The sequence below is a fragment of the Condylura cristata genome, unplaced genomic scaffold (assembly GCF_000260355.1).
Source record: "Condylura cristata isolate star-nosed mole 26May11 unplaced genomic scaffold, ConCri1.0 scaffold00013, whole genome shotgun sequence".
In the NCBI taxonomy this organism is placed as follows: domain Eukaryota; kingdom Metazoa; phylum Chordata; class Mammalia; order Eulipotyphla; family Talpidae; genus Condylura; species Condylura cristata.
Genome location: NW_004567114.1, coordinates 50,899,266 through 50,911,540, shown reverse-complemented (window position 1 = coordinate 50,911,540; position 12,275 = coordinate 50,899,266). Strand labels below are relative to the sequence as shown.

General features: G+C 34.2%; 1 protein-coding gene across 1 annotated transcript in view; it reads right to left on the bottom strand.

Annotated features, from left to right (window-relative positions):
- Nucleotides 1-12,275, bottom strand: part of STRN3 (striatin, calmodulin binding protein 3) — a 77,289-nt gene that overhangs the window by 39,798 nt on the left and 25,216 nt on the right. The window contains exons 2-3 of the mRNA XM_004681959.2: nt 4,200-4,303; nt 3,723-3,796 (exon numbers count right to left, since the gene is read on the bottom strand). Of these exons, the coding sequence (XP_004682016.1) occupies nt 3,723-3,796; nt 4,200-4,303 (178 nt within the window). The remainder of the gene's footprint in view (nt 1-3,722; nt 3,797-4,199; nt 4,304-12,275) is intronic.

Here is a 12,275-nt window from a genome sequence, read left to right as displayed (position 1 = left end):
TATTATCAGTTTCCTTAAGGATAAATTTCCACAAAAATAAACCTAATATTTTATAAAGGACAGAAAAAAACTAACTTTCATTGAGAATTTACCAGAGATCACTCACTGTTTGTCCCAATAACTCAAACACTTAGGTATTCCCTTCTCATTTTAAAATTTAGTACATTAACATTTACTACCAGAGATTCAACACCCAAAAGCCCAGAATTTGACATGAAATATTATTAAAATTAAAGTTTTTAACTACCCGAATTCCATTAAGTTGAATGTTTTTGAAATTCAATGGTTATGCTAAATATTTATGTAAACTTTCAAAATTAACATTTAAGAAATTATATATTAAAAACTACTGAATAATTTAACTATCAATGAGCTCTAAGTCTATACTATAAGTCTTCATTTTTAGAACTACATTTAAATTAGAAAATCTTTTTTACTGTTGGTTAAGAGGTATGTTTTATTCTGAGGCACAATGTATATAAGCTCAGTAACAGTATAATTTCAGATAAGTATCACAAGAATGAAATTTAAAAATGGTTTATTGGCACTAATGATAGTCTAGAAATATTCTCCAATAAATTCCCACAAGAATTATAATGAAAGTAAAAGGTAGGGAGGATCATAAAAGATTAATCTTCACACTTCCCACTAAATGCTCAGCACTGTGATAATGGCTCACAGTTGTTAGGTTTTCGGTCATATGAATGAATACGTAGTAACAGTAATTCAAATATTCTCTGCAGGCAGTTAATTCTCAAACCCTAAAAATCCTGGTAATTTCTTCTTCTTCACCCCAGGAATTTCTATGGTTCCTAGAAATAATCATTTCATGTGACTAGTTCCCCAATATTTTTATTTATAATTTCTTTACCACTTTAAAAAATCATTAAATGTGATAATCACTGGGAAAAAATAATTAAAACAGAAAATTGCTAAAATTTTATTTTTAACACTTTTACCAAGTGTTAGTAATTGAAACTGTAACATTTGATCTGAAAATATATACAGAAGCTTCTCCACACTTTGAAAAACAGATGAGGGGCAATGTGCATTATACAGCACAGGAAACTTTTGGCAATGTATCTTGAACATTCTCTATAGGACTGTAGATTAACATATGAAAGTATGTAATTTTCCACAGAAAGTATGTATTTCATTTAAACAGTTCATTAATATTGAAACTCGTCTCTATTATAATTAATACTGCTAAGGCAACATTTCCATGTAACCTGTACCTAGATGAAGAAACATTATCTGCATTCCAAAAACTTTCCCTGTGCCCTCTGTTAATCCCAAGATATTAGATACTCTTAAAAAGGTATCAATACTACCCTGATTTCTAAAAAACAGGTTAATGTTTTATTTGATATAAAAATCATTTATATCAATTTTCAATCTTATATGACCCGCAAATGCTGTCAAGCTGTTTGTTCACTGTCATTGCCAAATTGCACACTGTTATGCTGAAATGTATTTATCCACTCTAATGTTGAAAGGCATTCAAGTTGTTTCTTATTGTGAACATCCTTATACAAGCCTATGATGAACATATGCACACATTTTAAAGGGCAGAAGACCAAGGATTAGAAATAGTGGGGCATAGGGTATATGTTATGTTCCCTTAAATATTACAGTGATAAATTACTTTAGAGCAATTTTATCAATTTACAATTCAAACACCACTTAAAAGTCCACAAATTTAGCTGCCCAACATTTTGTCAACACTTCTGGTTGTCTAATTGTACTGCACAGTGACTTTAAGTTGTGTTTTCTCAATAACCAATTATACTGAACACTGTTTCATACACTTACTGGTCATTTGGATATCCTCTTTACATACTTACGATGCAATCCCTTTTATAGCACTCAAGATAGGAGATGTGTGTATGTGTGTGTTTATATATAAAATAAGGTAAAAAATCATGCAAACCTGTACTTCTAATTATTTTGCATTTTACTCACTACACTTTTTTGGGTATATAAACGCAGCATTAATTCATTTGATGCTTATTTATATTTTGATGTAAATAACAACCCTATTTTGTTTGATTGTAGCAATTTTTCCTACACATTTCTTTCAATATTAAACCTGAATAGTTTTTCTCCATCAGTAAAAGCAATCTACTTATCATCTCCTATAAATTACTTGACTATTTTATTCCTCAACCTGTAAATTTTTAATAGGTAAAAGGTAAATAAAAACAGACTTCTTTCGATCTTTCTTCAGTTGCCAGAAAGTGAGTTGATCTGGTAATGACTGTGCTTTTTACAAATTATTGCACTGAGATCAGCTAGCCGATTCTGATTCTGCCTTCAGGAACAATGTGACCACAGCCAGCCTCCTTCCTCACATTACACAGACTAAGCTATAACAGACCTCAAGTTGTACAATGCTACCCCTTATTTTCTGAATACTTGGTCATATTAGAAAGAAAATGAGTCAAAGAAAAAGTTTTAACACTATCAGATTTTTTTCTATGATGAAGTCATGTACTTTATAAGTGAGACTTTGCAAGTAAGTATGGCTTTTTATGTAGATCTTCCAGCTTTTGCCATCTAGTGTTGATTTTCTAAGAAAGAGATCATAATATTGTTCTCTAGCATCAGAGTGAGCTCATAATTACTGAAAAGCCAGATGAAAAGAAATCCATAGTGTCCTACATTGGTCTCTGATTTTATAGATGTAAAAACAAATAGAATATGTATGAAATGGTTCTGCTGCTGCAAGTTGGTAGTGTAAATGACCCAAAGATCCAAAAGTAAATCAACTGATTACAGAGTGTTTCTGTCAAAATTAAAGTTTAACTACTAAATTTTTTGAATTTATTAGAATACCCAACTAAAAAAACTCATACATAAATGTTGTCTTCCCTACCATATAAGATTTGACTTTATTAGGTATAGAAATAATTATGAAAGGAAAAGAAACACTGTTTATCTAAGTAAAGATATATTTTTTCTGTCTCAGTAATGAGTATCCAAGAAAGCAAAGAATTCAATTTGAGTATACTATCAAAAATGTGTTTCCAAATATGCCCAAGAAAAATTATTTGTAATATTCTCAAATATTTGTGTAATATAAATCTCTATTTCCCTTACTAATTAGACACTTTTAGAATAAGCAAATTGAAATCATATGGAATGCTAAAATTAACATTAAACTACTAGCCTTTCCTACATTCTGCTCTCTCATCCCTGCACATTGTTTATCAGATATATATTCACAATAACTGTTTAGTAAAGAGCAAGGCCAATGGAAATATTTTTTCCCTTCTCAGCCTTATTTGTCTGCTTCTATAGTTTCCAAATTCAATCAAATTTCAGATTTGTTTAAACTAGACTGATTAACCACAGCTTCTACAGATAAAACACTTTAAAAAAAAACACACTTTTAATATTAAAAGTTAAGCTTATACAGGATAAAACAAGAATTGCTTAGAAAGGAAAAATGACTTATTATCTTCACTCTCTATTAGAAAAATGAGCCCAATTTTATGTAGTTTTTAACACAAGGAAAAACCCTCAGGATTAAGATGCAGAAAAAAACTCCTTGTTAGCTTTTAAACATTTATTAATGTCCTCTAAATCCTAGACTGTATTACTATAATCCATTGACTAACCACTCTAGAAAAGCAAAAGGAGGGTAAAGAGAAAATCAAAAGGGCCTTAAAACAAATTTTCTTGAATGGGGTAGCAAAAGTTAATAGAAAAGTTGACTTTACCTGATTCAAACGTTGGCATTTTCAAATCACCTTGATTAAGTTCTGTGCCATATTTTAATTTGTGATATTTTGCCCTGAAAATTTAACAGTATTAGTTAAATAACTACAGTTGTATCTTTTTCCAAAAACAAAATATAATACAAATGTTTCTTTAAACTTTATTTGCAAAGGAAGAAAAAAAATACACTGCTATAAAGAAAATGGCACACTTCACCTAACTCAAGTAAAGATAAATTTTTCCTGTCTTGTACAAATCCTTTAAAAACAACTTTCAAAACATAGACTCTATGTCAAAAAAGATATTTCAAATTAAAGATTTTTTAATTTTGTTCTCTTCCTATATAACAAATTAAAATATTATCTTGCATTTGGGGCAAGGTTTTCTATCTTTTTGAGTTTTCAAATATACTGTATAATGATACAAAAGGGAATACTACTAGTCTATTCTACTCATGTAAGAATATGAAGCACACATACCTCTCCTGTTTTAATGCATACTCTAACATCTTTATTCTTCTTACTAGATCTTTCTTCAAGTTTTCTTGACCTTTTCTTTCTCCTTGCAAAAATGCTATCCGGGCCTAAAAACATAAAAGGTCCATTTATTTTCATTTTTCCTTAACTAAACACAGGGAACATTAGGAAAACAAAAGATATAAATTTGCATAATTTATTTTATTCAAGATATTAATTCATAGGAGCAGTCCATCAGATTTTCTCTGATAGCACGTCCACATTAAAAATAACTATAAATTAGCTATTTGCTTTTAACTACTAGTCTCTAATATTAGTAATTACATAGTCTAAAAAGGAAATTTTCATGCATATAAACTGCACCTATTCCTAACATATAACTGACCAAGAACTAAAAAATATTAGATTCACACATAGGTATTTTTTTCAAAATAAGATTGTCTCAAAAAGCACTTTCATGAAAACTTTCATTCTACCCACCCCAGTTGAAACTGTTTCAGTTTTTAAAACAATAACAGAATATAGTTAAGTCCTTTCTCTGTGAGCAAACTTTTTCTTTGTAATTGCCTTCTTCCTCAGTACATTTCTTTAACAGGTATCTACTAACCAAAGTAGTAAAATCAAAATAATTAATAAACATATAATAAATGTTCACTGTCATCAAAACAAGTTCTTTTATACCAACCTTAAAAAATTACAACTTCAAAAAAAAATAATAATACTTCATCCACAACCCCGTAACACCTGAAAAGTTATGGACAGCTATTTTAACACTTGTAAATACAAGTTTCAAAACAAAAATAATTACCTAGGAAAATGGTAAAGACTGAGAAGCTGGTTGTACAAAATCCTATGGAGAAAAGTAGCAATATAATAACTAGAAGTTATAAAAGAAAGTAAAATATGTCAATTTCATTATACAGATTAAAGAAAATCTGAGTTTTTCTTTTGTATTGTCCAGGTTAAAAAAAAAACACATGAACTACATACGATACTTGAAAAGGCACTGGAAACTGAGTAAAAGTCATTATACCCTCGAAGGGAATATTAAATCTTAGTTTGTGACTGTGAGAATTAGTTTTCACTTCTTTCTTTGGCATTTTCATATTAAAAACCACCCATATTTGGGCCCTCCCTGGTGGTGCAATGGATTGGACGCAGCACTGTAAGCTGGCCACAGCCGCTTCTGTGCAATATCAATCCCCATCCCCAGAGGTGATCCAGATGGCAGATGTGACCCATATGGCGTGGCAGACGTCTCCAGACCCGTCTGCTGGTTCCCTCAAGCAGTGTACTTTGTCCATCTACCTGTCCTGCTCACCACTCCTGTGTCTGGTGAAGCCTCTCACAGCCCCTGCACCTCTGGCTTCATCCAATTCTGTATGCATAAATAAATATATCTTAAAGAACAACAACAAAAAAACCACACTGAAAGAGAATCTAGGAAATTAAAGAAACAAACACAAACCACACCAAGAAAATCCCCAAACTACTGCTGCACAGGAATTGAAGGGATATAATTCACAAGGACATACAAATGGAAAAAGTGAGAACTCATCTAAGTAAAATATGTAAGAACAAAGTCTAACCAAAAAAATTTAAAAATAGGATTAAAATCAGAAGATGATACACAGGACATGACTGGAACTAACCTTGTGGCCTTATATTAACAATTACCTACACAGATACACTGACTGAAAAAGTGGTGGATTAAAAACCAGTTATATAATAGATTTGGGATTTAGTAGATGATCACTGACAATGAACTTTTCAGCTGTCTTTATAGATTATAATGAACCATTAATTGCATGGTCACTGATTACTGCAAAAGCTTATTGATAATGGTATCAAAAAACAGAAATGCTTAGGAATAAACCAAAAAAGATATACAAGATCTCTGCAGAGAAACTTTTAAAAATGAAACATAAAAGATAATTTAAATGCACTACCAGACACAACACTGAAAAACCACCAATTTATACATAATCTAAGATAATTAATGTAATTCTGATCAATTTCCAAATCTGTATGTGTAGAGAACTTGATAAACTGATTCTAAAATCTATGAAGATATCAAACTGCTAATAAGCAAGACAAATATAAAGGATTAAGTAGAAGAACTTACTTTACCAAATATTAAAATGTAGTGTAAAGTTATACAAATTAAGGCCAGTGATTAATACAGAGACAGACCCCTCGTAGCCCAGGGGTTAAAGTCTCAGTGCTATCACCTCTGTAGCCTGAGTTCAATCCCTGGCCAGGGAGCTAACTCACATATGGTGCAGCAGACCTCTCCTGTCTTGCCTGCGACGCTCTCTCCTCACCCCTTAGCAGTACATTTCAGTAAATCCAGCTGTTCTCTGCTGTCTCTGGTGAATCTTTTCTCCTTCTGCACCTCTGGCCTATACCCCAGTTCTCCATGCAAAATAAATAAACATAAAAGAGAGAGAGAAAGAACCAGAGCAAAACCAGTGAATGTAAGGTCACATGATTTATGAAAGCCCTGGGGCTAGGCATCTATGTTGGAAAATGACTGAGTGTGTCTTCTGTCAACACCTACTAAAGGAAAGAAAAGCTTCTGGAAAAGCATGTGTCCTGAGAAGCAATGTACTATCATCCTACTACTCTATTTTTACATACCCATATTCTAGTAACTGTCTATTCAGTATTTTATTCAAGCACTGTTGAAGCATTCACTAACCTCATTCTTTTTTTTGGCCTATAACACATTAGAATTTCCTAACAGTTTACTGTTGTTTAGAAATTTGAAAGGGCTTCTTTTCAGCAAATGCCACCCATTTGTCAATGGATGCCACTGTGTCCTAATAGTACCACCAGAATTAGATCTGTATCATTCACACTGTAAGTTTTACTCTTGCTAGGTAACTACCATGTTGCTCTTGAAAATGATATCAGATTAGCAAATGATATAAAAACTTTGTTTTATTTTTTAAGACAAAAGCAATCTTCCCTAAGCTTGAATTTTATTTATTTTAAAAAAGCAAGGAAAAAAAATATATCCTGGGTAAAAATATATTTTAAACCTAAAATTTTTTTTTTTTTAATGTTTCAAGACAGGCCCTCCCTGGTGGCGCAGCGGGTTAAAGCACAGCACCGAGAAGCTAAAGCCACTTCCGCATGAGTTCGATCCCCGCCTGCCCCGGAGGTGACCACATGGTGTGGCAGACCTCTCCTGACCCGCCCGCTGCTCCCCTCAGCAGTGTACTTCGTCGATCTGCCTGTTCTGCTCCCCACTCTGTCTCTGGTGAAGCCTCTCGCCGCCCCTGAGCCTCTGGCCTGTACCCCAGTTCTGTATGCACAAATAAATAAATCTTTAAAAAAAGTTTCAAGACAAATCAGTGATTGGCAACCTACCTCAGGCTTGTTTTTGGATATTCTAAGAAAATCATACTTTTCATTCAAGAGACAATCAATAGCAGCTTAAGAAGAGAATGTTATACTGGCAAACTGGTCATTAGAGGTTAGTTATATAAAAGAAACAGAAGGCTGGGCACACACTGGTGGCACAACAGATTAAAGAACAGCACTGCGAAGTCGGCCGCAGCTATCTCAGCATCAGTTCAATCCCTGGCTAGGGAGGTGACCTATATGGCGTGGCACACCTCTCCTGTCTCGCCCTCTGCTCCCCTTAGCAGTATACTTTGTCAATATGCCTGTTCTACTTCCCCAGTCTATCTCTGGTGAATCCTCTCGCTTCTCCTGCACCTCTGGTCTGTATCCCAGTTCTGTATGCGTAAATAAATAAATCTTAAAAATAAAATTAAAAAAAAAAAACAGAAAAGACAATCCATAATTATACAAATGTTACCAATTATTTTAAAATATACTTTTAATCATAATAGATTACAAAGAACATATATCTATTAATAAAAGTTCATTACAGTACTGAAATATAACAATTATGAGTACTTATTTATCTAATGAGGCTAAAATAGTGTTGCAAAAAGTGACAGAACTGAAGGAAGAAATATAGTGCCATATTAATAATCGTATAGCATTCCACTTTCCATAATGGATAGAAAAACCAGACAAAATGTATGGAAATAGAGAATCTGAAATACAATAAATCAATTCAACCTAGCAGATATATAGGGAACACACAATCCCAAAACAGCATATACATTCTTCTTAAGTACACATGGAGTATTTTCCAGGGTAGGCCATATGTTAGGCCACAAATTGTATCTCAATAAATTTTTAAGATAGATATCATAAAGAATATCTTCTCAGACCCATAAAACTTTCAGCAAAATACTGCTGAAAATACAAAGATTATACACCAAGTGAGATTTATTTCAGGAATTCAAGGATAATTCAAAATAAAATTAGTGAATATGAGAAAAACCTGACCATTTCAAGTGACGCAGAAAAAAAAAAAAGATAGAAACCCAACATGTTTCCTGATTTAAAAAAGAAGAAGAGGCCTTCCCTGGTGGCGCAGCGGGTTAAAGCACAGCACTGAGAAGCTAAAGCCACTTCCTCATGAGTTCGATCCCCGCCTGCCCCGGAGGTGACCACATGGCGAGGCAGACCTCTCCTGACCTGCCCGCTGCTCCCCTCAGCAGTGTGCTTCATTGATCTGCCTGTTCTGCTCCCCACTCTGTCTTTGGTGAAGCCTCTCACCGCCCCTGAGCCTCTGGCCTGTACCCCAGCTCTGTATGTACAAATAAATAAATATTTAAAAAAATAATAATAATAAAAATAAAAAAGAAGAAGAAAAAACACCTAGGAGTAAAACTCACTAAACTCAACAAATTAGTAATTGTAAGGAAACATCGAACCCAATGGCGAAAGTCAAAGATTTCTCTCTCAGATCAAAGAAGGATTGGAAGTCACTATTCCTATTCAAGGAAGAAAAAAAAAAAACAAAAACCATGTTCCTGAGCTTAAGTTAGGGGGGAAAGGGCTGAAATTATTCTGAAATCAACAATTTAACTTCCAGCTTGGCAAAATAAAGAAAATCATAAACCTAAAGAAGAAAAAAATAAAAGTTAGAACAAAAAAACCCAGTAAAACTGAAAATAATAAATCTGTTTATTTGTAGTGATTAAATAGTAAAGTAATCAAGAAAAAAATAAAAGAGAAGACACAAATTATTATCAGAAATGAAGAAAGGGTCTTCACCAACAGAAACCAGGGATAAGTGAAAGGAATAATTAAGGTTATGAACTGTATGCCACAAACTTGATATAGGTCATTATGAACTAGATCAACTGCTTCAAAGATACAGGTGGCCAAAATTCAAACACATACTGAATGCATTACAGAAACTGAATCAACAACCTGCTAAATCAGGGTCTCCCTTGGTGGCACAGGAGTTAAAGGCAGTACTACCAAACTACTGCCAGCTACTGCAGCACAAGTTTGGTCCCTGGACAACCAGGTAGGTAACCCACATGGCACAGCAGACCTCTCCAGTCTTGCTGCCCCGGCTCTTCTCAGCAGTATATGGCAATCAATCTGCTTGTTCTGCTCCCCACTCATGTCTCTGGTGAATCCTCTCTCCCACACTTCTGGCCTACATCTCAGTTCTTTATGCATAAATAAAATAAATCTTAAAAAAAAAAAACTGCTAAGTAAGAAGGCACCAAGTTCAGGTGAACCCAGTGAATTCTACCAAATATTTAAGAAGAAATGTTACCAATTCTCTACAGGCTATTCCAGGCAATACAGGGAATTCATGTATTCGTTGAAAAAAGCCAGCCATTTTTACCCTAACACCAAAACTAGAGATATTACAAAAAGAAAAAAATACCAACCAATACCTCTCATGAAGAGACAAAGCAAAAATCCTCAAAATTAGATCCAATAATATATAAAAAGTAACAGAACATGTAGGTTTTATTTCAGGTATTCAAAGTTGGTCTACATCTAAAAAGTTATGTCATCTATATTAACTGCCTAAAGAAAAATCATATGACCATATAAGTAAAGTTCAGGAAAAATATTTGAAAAAAATCAAATAGTCACTTATGAGGAAAAAACTCCCAAAAAATGGTAGATTAGCAGGAATAAGTTTGCACTCAAATTTACATCTCAAAGAATTAAAACTGGGTCTCAGAGATATTGACACACTCATGCAACAACAACCCTGTTACAATAGTCAAGAGGTGGAAGCAAACCAAGTATCTATAAATCAGTGACTAGATAAACAAATTGTGGTATATATAACAATGCAGCCTTAAAAAGGAAGGAAATTCTACCACATACCACAACATGATTAAACCTTCGGGACATTATGCTTAGTCAAATAAGGCTGTCATAAAAACACAAATACTATATATTTTCACTATAAGGTATCTAAAAAGTAGCAAATACACAGAAACAAAGTGGAATGGTGGTTACCAGGTATGGTGGGAGAGATAATTTATTTTAAATGAGATTATATATTTCAGATTTGCAAGAAGAAACAATTTTAAAGTTCTGTTCCACAACAATGTAAATTTACTACTGAATCATACATTTAAAAATGGCTATATTTTAGGGCCCTCCCTGGTGCCCAACAGTTTAGTAAAAAACACAGCACTATGAAGCTATCTGCAGCCACTGCAATGTAAGTTTGCTCCACAGCCAGGGAGGTGACCAACATGACATGGCAGACCTCTCTCGACCAATCCACTGCTCCCCTCAGCGGTGTACTTCAGTAGATGTGCCTGTTCTGCCCTCCACCCCCACCCCTGCAACTCTGTCTCTGGTGAATCCTCTTACCCTCACCTCCTCACCTCTGACCTGTACTCTAGTTCTTGTAAGCATAAATAAGTAAATCTTTACTTATAAAAAACTTCTAGGACCCATTATTTAAGAAGAGCCAAATAAACATTTATCAATTAAAAAACAAATAAATTGAAATATAAGTGCTTGAAGGTTCCTTTTTCTCCACTTTTTTTGACAGGGACATTCTCAATGGAATGAGGTAGTAAGATTAAAAATTTTTTAGCCAATAGTTAGTGTTATGTGACTGTATTAGAAATGAACAAATTACAGCTACACAGAACACACTAAATATTGAGCACACTAAATATTGAAAGAAAAAAGCAAGATACCAAAAATAACATTTCTTTTTGATTCCATTTGTACTAAAGTTCATTATCAGAAAAAGCTAAAATAATGCATTTGAAAAATGTTAACCTACACAGTAACATAAAGAGAAGCACAAAGTCAGGATAGGGTTACCTATATAAATGAAGAAGAGGTGATTTGGAAAGGACAGGTTGTAGGGCTTCTGGAGTTCCAAAAGGGCTCTACTTAACTGCTCTAAGTATTATCATCGTAGTTCAATGTATAATAATGGTTAAAGAATGGTTTTAAACATTTCTGGGTAAAAACTGTATTTCACAATTTTAAAGTTTCAAAATGTTAATCTCACTCTTTAAGGCCAGATTTTAAAAGTATATTTTTACTGGCCCTCCCTGGTGGTGCAGAGGGTTAAAGCACAGCACTGAGAATCTAAAGCCGCTTCCGCATGAGTTCGATTCCCGCCTGCCCCAGAGGTGACCACATGGCGCGTCAGACCTCTCCTGACCCGCCCGCTGCTCCCCTTAGCAGTGTACTTCGTCGATCTGCCTATTCTGTTCCCCACTCTGTCTCTGGTGAAGCCTCTCGCCGCCCCTGAGCCTCTGGCCTGTACCCCAGTTCTGTATGCACAAATAAATAAATCTTTAAAAAAAAAAAAAGTATATTTTTACTGAGATGCTAGGTCCCAAGGAGGAAAGGTTATACAATGTAATATATAGTTGACTTCAGTAAAAAAAAAAAGGGCTTTTTAAAAAAGCAAAGTTTTATCTTTTTTTAAAATTTGTCCAAGTCAATTGATTTAAATGTTGGCTCTCCCTGGTGCAATGGGTTAAAGCACCGCATTACAAAGCTACAACAGCCACTGCAGCACAAGTTCCATCCCTGGCCAGGGAAGCTGACCCACATGGCAGCAGATCTCTCCTGACCAGCCCACTGCTCCCCTCAACTGTGTGTTTCAATGGATCTGCCTGTTCTGTCTCTGGTGAATCCTCTCACCCCCAGTACCTCTGGCCTGTACCCCAGTTCTGTGTGCATAAAGAAATC